The 9120-nt window shown below is 56.5% G+C and overlaps 1 protein-coding gene across 2 annotated transcripts in view; it reads left to right on the top strand.

Annotated features, from left to right (window-relative positions):
- Positions 1-219: 219 nt before the first annotated feature.
- The window catches only part of VWA5B1 (von Willebrand factor A domain containing 5B1), a 38975-nt gene continuing 30074 nt past the window's right edge, over positions 220-9120 (top strand). The window contains exons 1-6 of one of the 2 annotated variants that reach the window (XM_053660199.1): positions 220-358; positions 2128-2280; positions 3556-3826; positions 5981-6126; positions 6975-7106; positions 7721-7845. In XM_053660199.1, the coding sequence (XP_053516174.1) occupies positions 220-358; positions 2128-2280; positions 3556-3826; positions 5981-6126; positions 6975-7106; positions 7721-7845 (966 nt within the window). Of the gene's footprint in view, positions 359-2127; positions 2281-3555; positions 3827-5980; positions 6127-6974; positions 7107-7720; positions 7846-9120 lie in introns of those variants that run through there. The other variant, XM_053660198.1, reaches the window with a different exon arrangement.

Genomic DNA, 9120 nt, shown 5'->3' with positions numbered 1-9120 from the left:
TGGGAAATGGAAAGACGTGATATTAGCACTCCTCTTCCAGTTCAGCATCACTGTGGGTCGCTAACTGGAAGTGCTTGGGGAAGAGGAAGAGGAGGATGCTCGGACTGCCTGTGGGGTCTAAAGTGAGAGAGCAGACGGGGTGGGGGAGGACAGGGAGCAACTCCTCACTTCCTGCCCGCCCTGTCTCTTGCAGACCCTGAAGGCTGAGTAGCCAGCGGGATGCCTGGTCTGCTGAACCAGACCACAGGGGCCGCCCTGCCCCTCACAGCCTCTGACGTCACCTCCTTCGTCAGTGGGTACGCACTGGGTCTGACCGCCTCCCTCACCTACGGCAACCTGGAAGCCCAGCCTTTCCAGGGTAAGGAGCCCCTTTGGGACTTCCCCAGCATCACCCCTCCTTCATACTGAACCCCCACCCCAAAGGGACTGGCTGATGGACACTGGGCCTGTCCTGTAACCTCTTTGAGTCTCAGTTTCCTCACCTGTAAAATGGGGATGCCGTTTCTGCCCAGCAGGTCTCAAAGCTGGTAGCAAGTCAGGTCAGGATTTGAGCCCGGGGTTGGGCCCAGCCCTGCCAACTGTCTGAATAGTGCTGCGACAGTTCCACAGGGCACACCCACCTGTGCCGAATGGTCAGGCCTCCACTTTCTCCCAGGAGCCTCACAGTGGGAGAGGCCTCAAGGCTCAGGGGAAGCCAGGCGCCTCCAGGCCCAGGTGTGTGACTTTGGGGAAGCCACTGTCCTTCTCAAAATCGGGATGTTCCTTGGCCTGTCTGGACACCAGGGTCTGCGGAGGGAGCAGATGAGGTCACGTGTGGGGAAGAACAGTGTGGAATAAAACAGTGTGAGAAGATGAATCACTGGGTGGAGCAGTCAGGACCGGACGGTGGACGGGTATTTGCCTGAGTCGTTTTTACGTCCGACTCCTCACTGTCCGCTTTTGCAGGGAGGCTGGCCGGGAGGGCGGTGGGTAAAGGCTGGCTAGGGTTGGGATTCCCTCTCACCCCCAGCTGACAGGAGCCTTCTAGCCCCTGCCCTGGGCACCCCATCCAGCCTGACCTGAGGTTCTGAAGCCGTTCCAGTTTCCAAAAGGAAGCTGCAGGGAAACTTTCTTCCCCTTCAAAATCTCCCGGGCAGAGCAAACAACCCTGCTCCTCTGTTTAAGTAAACCTAGAGAGGGCAGCTTAAAAAGGGACCCACTGAGGACCCGGAGACTACATTACTGAACAATTTTGGGCCAGTCCTGCTGCCCCACCCCCATTTTATGGATGAGAAAACTGAGGGTTGGGGGACAGGAAGCAGGGGTTTGTGGAGGGCTCACTTTTGGGGCCCGGCACTGCGTCGTCCCAGCGTTGGTCGGCAGTTTAAATGAGATACAACCTTGATCCCCCCCGAGTGAGGTCCCCGAGCCATCAGCACCACCCCAGACAGAGATGGTTAGAAATGCAGATCTAGGCCCCGTCCCCAAACTGCTGAACGGGAATCTGCATTTTAACAAGACGACCCCCCCCAGGTGATTCATGTGCTCTTAAAGCTTCAGAAGCGTCGAGGTAGACAAGTGGGGAGCACATAGCTTAATAAATGGTGGCTGTGTTTTTCAATTTTCATGATGACCCTGTGAGTCGGGCTCTATTGTCCCCATTTTTCGGGCTTAGAGAAGCTAAATATCATACCCAGGTCAGCAGGCTAGAAAAGGCTGCAGGGCCCAGATTCGAACACTAGTTTGCTTCCTCCAACGGCCCGGCTCCCGGGAGCCAAAGACAGTGCATTCGCTACACAGCTGTGTTTTATTCGGCCCATGCGACAGGGCACATAAATTCCAGGCTTCTATTCTCTCTCAAAAAGTCGGCAGCCCTGGCTACAGTGGACTTGCATGCCTGCCGAGTGACAGTTGTCTGTAAAATGGGGATGCCATTTCTGGGGCAGCTGTCCCTCTTCCAGTAGCCCACTGCACAGAGTGCCTGGCCTCAGAGCCGTGAGGCCCCAGTCCGAGTCCTCTCTGACACCCTCTAAGTGGCAGCGAGTACGTCCTTCTATCTGGCAGCCCAGAGGCTTGGGTCCCTTCCCAGGGAAGGAGTGTGCAGGGTAGGGCTGGGGCACCCCGTGACGCTGGGCCCTGCTCCGGCAGGTCTCTTTGTGTACCCACTGGATGAGTACACCACGGTGATTGGCTTTGAGGCAGTCATTGCTGACCGGGTCGTCACAGTACAGATCAAGGACAAAGCCAAGATGGAGAGCGGCCACTTCAATGCCACCCGCGGTCCAGCCACAACGATCACGGGTAAGGAAGCCAGAGGGGGCTGTGGCAGCGCCTGAGTCTGGACGAAGTCTCAGGCAGACTGAAAGGGCAGCCATGGGACAGGGTAGAGAGAGCACTAAACTAGGAGTCAGGAATTCTGTGTGCCTTTGGGCCAATGATCAACCTCTCTGAACCTCACCTTACTGTCCATAAAATAGAGGCGATCTTTCCTCTTCTCATCTCAAAAGCATGGGGAGGATCGAAGGAGGCAACAAAAGAGTTTTGAGATGTCTCTACAGAACAGAATAGCATGTCATTTAAGCTCAGAAGTTGTGGAATGAGTCATACAAGGGTTGGACTCCCCATTCTGCTGCTTGCAAGTGGTGTGAGCTCAGATAACAAATTAAAATTATCCACAAAATGAAGCTAATAATTATACACACCCATTGCTCAATGGAGCATGTGTGCAGAGCACTCATCACAGTCCCTGCTACAGACTTAAATACTTGAAGTATGGCTACTGATGACTGCTATTAAGGATGCTGAGGCTCAGAGAGGGTGAGTGACTGGCCCAAGGTCACACAGCACATTAGTGGCAGAGCCAGGGCTTGGAATCCAGACCAAGTATCATACGATGTAAGAGATTCTTACCATTGGATCTATGACCAAAGTGACATGGGTTCATCTGATCACTAAGATATTCAGGAGTATTTTAATGAGCACTCACCATACGTCAGATGCAGTTGCCCTGAAGTTGTTCTGACCACTCACAGCCTGGAAGAATAGCTCGGGTGTGCCGGGAAGTAACCATGAGAGCAGGTGGAAAGTGGCTGTGCCCAAAGAGGCCTGGAGAATGTCAGGAGGGAGAGAGGGGTGCAGATTGGGGCCTGGGGAGGCATTCATGGAGGGGTTGGATGGACGGGTGAGACCGGCTAAGCAGGGATGGGGCAGTGGGCCTTTTGGATAAAATAGCGAAGCACAAGCATGGATCCCAAAGGTGGCAGGTGCTTGGGCACGATTCTTGTGGGGCGTAGAGTCTGCGGATGGAGAAGCGGCTCTCTGTTAGGGTTTCGTGGGTCCAAGTCTCTGGATCCCAGAGGGTACAAGTACACAGGCCTGGCCTCAGACCTACGCAGATTCAGATCCTGGTACAACGAGTTAGTTATTTGCCCAGGAAGTTGGCCGAGTCATACCCCTGCACTGAGTCTGTTCACCCATCAGCAAAATGGGCTACTCAGACCTGCCGCACAGCAGGCTTAGAGGGGACCAGAGGCAGTTAATCTGTGCACAGCTGCTGACTCCAGGCCTGGCACCTAGGAAACGTTCTGCAAGAGGGCGTGTCCATCGCCCCTCATTCCCGCTCACTGGAAAAGGTGGCTTTGGATGAGGACTTGGAGCGGATCCTGTTTGTGGTCAACCTGGGGCCCATCGCCCCTATGGAGAACGTCACGGTCTTCATCAGCACATCCTCAGAGCTGCCGACACTGCCCAATGGTGCCGTGCGGGTCCTGCTGCCTGCCATCTGCGCCCCGACTGTGCCCCAGTTCTGCACGGAGAGCGCTGGCCCCTCCAACCAACAGGAGCAAGGGTAAGAAGCACCTGCCTGGACAAGGGGACAAGGGTCGGAGTCTCAGGGGTGTGTGGGGCGGTGGAGATGGAGAGTCGAAGGTGAAGCTCAGCACTACAGGTGCCACCACCCAAATAACTGCTCCTCCCATGCTCACTCTGAGAGCATTAGAGTCTCCCTGCAATACCTCGGAGTGGTGCTGGCCAGGAGTGCTGGAGTTTGGACAGCTTGGGACGAGAACTTACAGTCTTTAAATTTCATGTGCTGAAGACACTGAGTGTTAGGAATCAAGAGTCATCCTGGCTCCTCCCTTTTTAGAACTTCGGCGGGAGAGATAATTATCCAGTTAATAATAATGTGGAACTGCCTGTGTCCTTGCATGCATAATAAATTATGTGAACAGCACGATGAAGGAGACTTTCACGGGCTAAAAGTGTAAGAGAGGGATCCAACCTGGGGTTCTTTGGGCCAGGCAGGCTTCTCTGAGGAGTGATGATGTTTCAGCTGAGAGCTGAGCAATGAGGGTGGAGCAGGCACAGAAAGGAGCATCCCTGTAGGTGAGAAGAGCAGATGCAAAGGCCCTGGGGCCACAGCCTGGGTGTGAGTGAGGAGCAGCAAGCAGGCTGGCAAGGCTCCAGCAGGTGGGAGAGTGAAGGGAGAGATCAGAGGGCTACTGTGGCATCACCCTGTGTAGGACCTTGAAGCCCTGGGTGAGGACACTTGTCACTACAACAGAGAAGCAGGAGGCACAAGCCAGTCTCAGACCAGGGGACACCAGCTTGTGTTACCTTCGTAAGTGCTGCCATAGGCACCAAGCACTGCACATTTGAGAGACAGGCCCCCGTGGAACTGGGAACATTCAAGATTTGACAAGAAGGAACAAGAGGCCCCGGGGGCCTTGATACCCCTGACGTGGCCCCCATAATCTTATTGTCCCAGCAGGTAGCATTAGCAGAGGTACTCAAGGGAGAGTCCGGCATCAAACCCCTGTGAACCTCACAGATGTTCAGAGAGAGTGACAGGAGATAAAGTGAGAAAAAATAGATGAAGCTGAGGGCTAGTGAGGGCGAGGAGAGAAGGAAACTTGTGCAGCACTGGTGACAGTGGAATCTGGGACAGCCACCCTGGGAAGCAATCTGGCAACACTTCGTGTATGCCCTTTGACCCGGGGACCCCAGAGAAATGCTTCCATAAGTTCGAAAGGGGGACACGGATGAGGATCTTCACAGTGGCGGTGCCCGTGGACCCGGGGTGGAGGCAGGAACAAATGGGGACAGTATAACAGCCTTACATGAAACAACAGGTGCCCCGGTATCTACAGCGGGTACCATGTCAGCAGCAACAGCTGGTTCACACACAGCCACTTGGACAGAGTGAAAAAGGGGGCAGGGGAGAGTAGTGAATGAGATTCATAACGGATTGCAATCTCTTCTGTTTAAAATGTGTTCCCAACCAAATGCCACCACGGGTGTATGTACATGGAGACCACACCTCAAAGACCTTGGGAGTGGGGAGGGGTCAGGACCCCCAGACAAGGTGGGTGATGACACAGAAAGAAAGCCAGTGACTTGAGCGATCTGCAAGGGACAGACATTTCCTAAGCACTTGCTCAAAACGACAGTGTCATTATTATCCCCTTTTAATGGATGAGAAAACCAAGGCTTGATCGGGGGCTCCCAGCGCCCAGAGAGAGAGCAGGGATTCGGGAAGTGGTGTGATGTAGCCAAACAGGAGCAGGCAGGCTGGGCGAGCACGCACACTCGCCCAGGTCCCGCTTGTGGGAACTCAGGCCGGTTGCCTCATCTTGCCGAGCCTCGGTTTCCCCATGTGGGAGATGAAGGAGACAGGGTGAGGTGGGGGGACCCTGTTGCCTCCTTCTGGGGGTCCTGGTGAGAACAACGTGCGGTGACTCAGTGGAGCCCCGAGCCTGGCCCCTGGCCCAGCCCCCGCAGGTAGTGCGCCTGTGTTGGAGTCCAGGTCCTTCCTGGGGGCAGGTTGAATGGGGGAGAAAGTAAGGGTCTGGGGTGGGAGGAAGCCCATGAGCCGCCTTCCAGGCTGGGCTACAGGGGTGGCAGGACGGCCAGGGACTCACTGTCCTCTCACGCTCCCCCCCCCATCACCACGCTGGCCCTGGCGGCTCTCCGCTGCCTCCTCCTCCTCTCGGTCCCTTCCCAGCAAAGACTGGCGTTGCTCCAGCCCCTGGGCCCAGGACTCCTGCCACAAGTTGTGCCTGGCGACACTCTGGGACACCACCGTGTCCAACCCCATGGAATACGAGTTCAGCTTCCAGCTGGAGATCCGGGGGCCATGTCTGCTCGCAGGTGAGAGGAAACCGCCCAGACCCAGACTGACGCCAGGGAGACCCGAGGCCCCACAGTGGGGAGAGCCTCAGGCCCAAAGCTTCCAGTGACAAAGGGGGGGGGGTGACAGGCCCAGATGGAGGACGTCCTGAGTACATGGGGCTTCAGGGATCCCCATTTCCGGTCCCCCAACATACAGCCCAAAGAGGAGCCCCTTGCACAGACGGGTTTCCAGGCTGCCCCACGCCCACTTCAGTGGCTTCCCTGGGCAAACGGGCGTGGGAGCCTGGTGGTTCTTGGTCCCTCCTAGAGGCTGCAACCACAGAGCTGCTTCCCGGTTCTTGCCTTACTCAGCAGAACCACCAGGGGATCTTCCAGAATGCTGCCGCTTGGCTCCCGCCCGAGCTTCTGGCACCCGGGTCTGGGACATGCCTTGGCGTTGGACAGTTCCAAGGTCCCAGGTGATTCCAATGTGCAGCCACAGTTGGGAGCCATTTGTTCTGCTGGGTCGCCTCCCCCACCCCCTCAAGGTTTTAAAAGAACCTGGTTTCTTGTCCACGAGTGTTTCATTGGAGAAGCATGACCTTCCAACCTAAGAGGTGTTTATGGAGTCCCCGCCAATCGGGTGCTGAGCTCTTTCCATCTTTACGTGCCTCCATTGGGAAGCAATTCCTTTGACCATCCCCCACTGCAGTCCCATTTTGCAGATGGGGAAATTGAGGAGACCTATCTGTCCATGGTTACATAGCAAGCAGGTCAGGAGCCCCGGATGGGGCTGGCGTGTCATCTCTGGCCTGCATCTTGGTGTCTCCCACCAAGCTCCTACCTCTCTCCGGCCCCTGAGCCTGTCCCATCTCTGTGCCACTCAGGGGTAGAGAGTCCCACCCACGAGATCCGAGCCGACGCTGCCCCGTCTGCACGCTCAGCCAAGAGCATCATCATTACCTTGGCCAACAGGCACACCTTCGACCGGCCCGTGGAGATCCTCATCCACCCCAGCGGTACTGTGCACCAGCAGGGCGCCCCGGCATGCCCGTGGGAGGGGGCGGTGCTGACTCCATGAAACACAGACAGGTGGCCCTGCACCCAGTGGTCAGCCAGAGGAAAGGTAGGGGTATGTGGCTAAGGAGAGGAGACCAGCCTTCTAGGAAACTTGGCTCAAGCTGGTGGAAATGCCTCCTGCCCCGATTCTAGCTCCAGAGGCTCCGGGGTCTCATCCACCCACTGGGACTCTCTGCCCCCAGCCAGCTGAGCAGAGGACTCTGATACCCAAGCTCAGGGAGATTCTGGCAGCTCTGAGTACTTGGTGTGCAACTCTTTATCTCTTTAAGAATTCGTAGGATGTCAGGACCTGAAAAGATCAGAGCACCCAGGCCCATCCCCACTTTACAGATGGACACACTGAGGCCCAGAGAGGGCAGTGGGCCAGCCATGGCCAGAGGCACTCCTGACTCCCAGCCAAGGGGTCTGTCTGTCCGTGGCACCACACTGCTTTGGGCAGCCAGGGCTTCTGAACCCCACTTCCTACTAGGAGTCCCTCTCCCCTAAACCAAGGCCCCTAGTATCATCCCCCCCACACTCAGACAGGTGCTGAGAATCGATCTCATCTCCTCAGAGCCCCACATGCCACATGTCCTGATGGAGAAAGGGGACATGACCACGGGAGAATTTGAGCAGCACTTGAAGGGAAGAATGGACTTCATTAAAGGGATGAAGAAGGACAGCAGTGCAGAGCGAAAGGTGAGGGTGACGGAGGAGAGAGTCAGGGAAGCAGAACTGGGGTGGCATTAGGGACTTTGTCTTCGCTGACGACCAGTGAGACGGAGCCTGGGCTGGGGTCGGGGGACCTGCCTGAGATCACACACCAGGCAGGTGGCAGATTCTCGTCAGTGTTCCCTTTGGTGGGCTGGGGCACTGCGGAGCAGAAGTAAATGGCTTCCAGATGTGGCAGTCGCCCTGGTGCTGTCCTCATGCTTCCTGCCAGGTCACCTTCTAGTACCTGAGCCAGGCTGGTGGCAGAAACAAGGCTACTGTACCCCCAAGGGGCACCCAGGAACATGCAGCCGGCTGAACTCCAGCTCCTGCATCACTCCCAGGCCTCTGTCTTCCCACCGGTGGAATGTGTCTCTTGCTCTTCCTTCCTCTGGTCCTTGCTGCCTCTTACATAAGCAGTAAAGGCAGAGCAAGGAAAGCTGGACAAAGATGCCTCCTCTCTGCCGGTCCTCTCCCCCGTGAAGCTGAAGGAAGAGAGGCCCTCAGCAGAGGTGCTGGAGTGGGGGTGGGGAAGGCAACGGTAGGAGGCTGAGCCAATGGCCACAGATGGTACCAGCAGTCTCTCTCCCACTCGTGACCTTGCACGCCAAGCCGGGTCCTGCATTCCAAGATAGGTTTAAGAATGATGTCCCACTGCTTTTTCATTGTCTCCCCTTCTCATATGAGAAAACTGAGTTTTAGCACCCTCCAAATATCTGGTGAGCCGGGGAAAGGGGAAGACTGTCCTCTTGGGAGTTGGCTTTGGTGGCAATGAAGCTGAGGACTTAGACTAGATAGGTGGGACAGCTACGCTGGATTGAAGAGCCCCTCCCACTCCTGCTGGCCTGACTGACAGGGGCTGGTGGCAGCTGAGCGGCACACAGGAACACGTAGACTGCTCAGTGCTTACCCCGAGTGTCAGAGACCCCCTGGAGGCACCTGCTTGGTGGGGGTGGGAAGGGTGAGAAGGGGGAGGTGCAGATGGCTCAGTGCCCATCATGTCGTCACTGTGTTAGAGACCCCGCTGGAAAAAGCTATTCTCTGAGAGGTGCCCCCTCACCCAGATGGGTCTGTTGGGAGAAGAGGCTGAGCCAGGTTCTCAGAGTGGGGGCAGCAACGCCAGGTGTACCGCCGAGCTGTGAGGACAACCGTGCATGGACAATGCTCGGGGGTGGGACCAGCAATGGGCCTCCCAGACCTGGGGCCGGGTCCCCTGCCTACCAAGCCTTAAGTCAGTTAGCTCCGAGACCACTGAAGCAAATG

Source organism: Artibeus jamaicensis, unplaced genomic scaffold, assembly GCF_021234435.1.
Source record: "Artibeus jamaicensis isolate MK-2021 breed Jamaican fruit bat unplaced genomic scaffold, CSHL_Jam_final scaffold_847, whole genome shotgun sequence".
Lineage (NCBI taxonomy): Eukaryota > Metazoa > Chordata > Mammalia > Chiroptera > Phyllostomidae > Artibeus > Artibeus jamaicensis.
The sequence above is the reverse complement of the archived record's forward strand: the minus strand, read 5'-3'. Positions and strand labels throughout refer to the sequence as shown.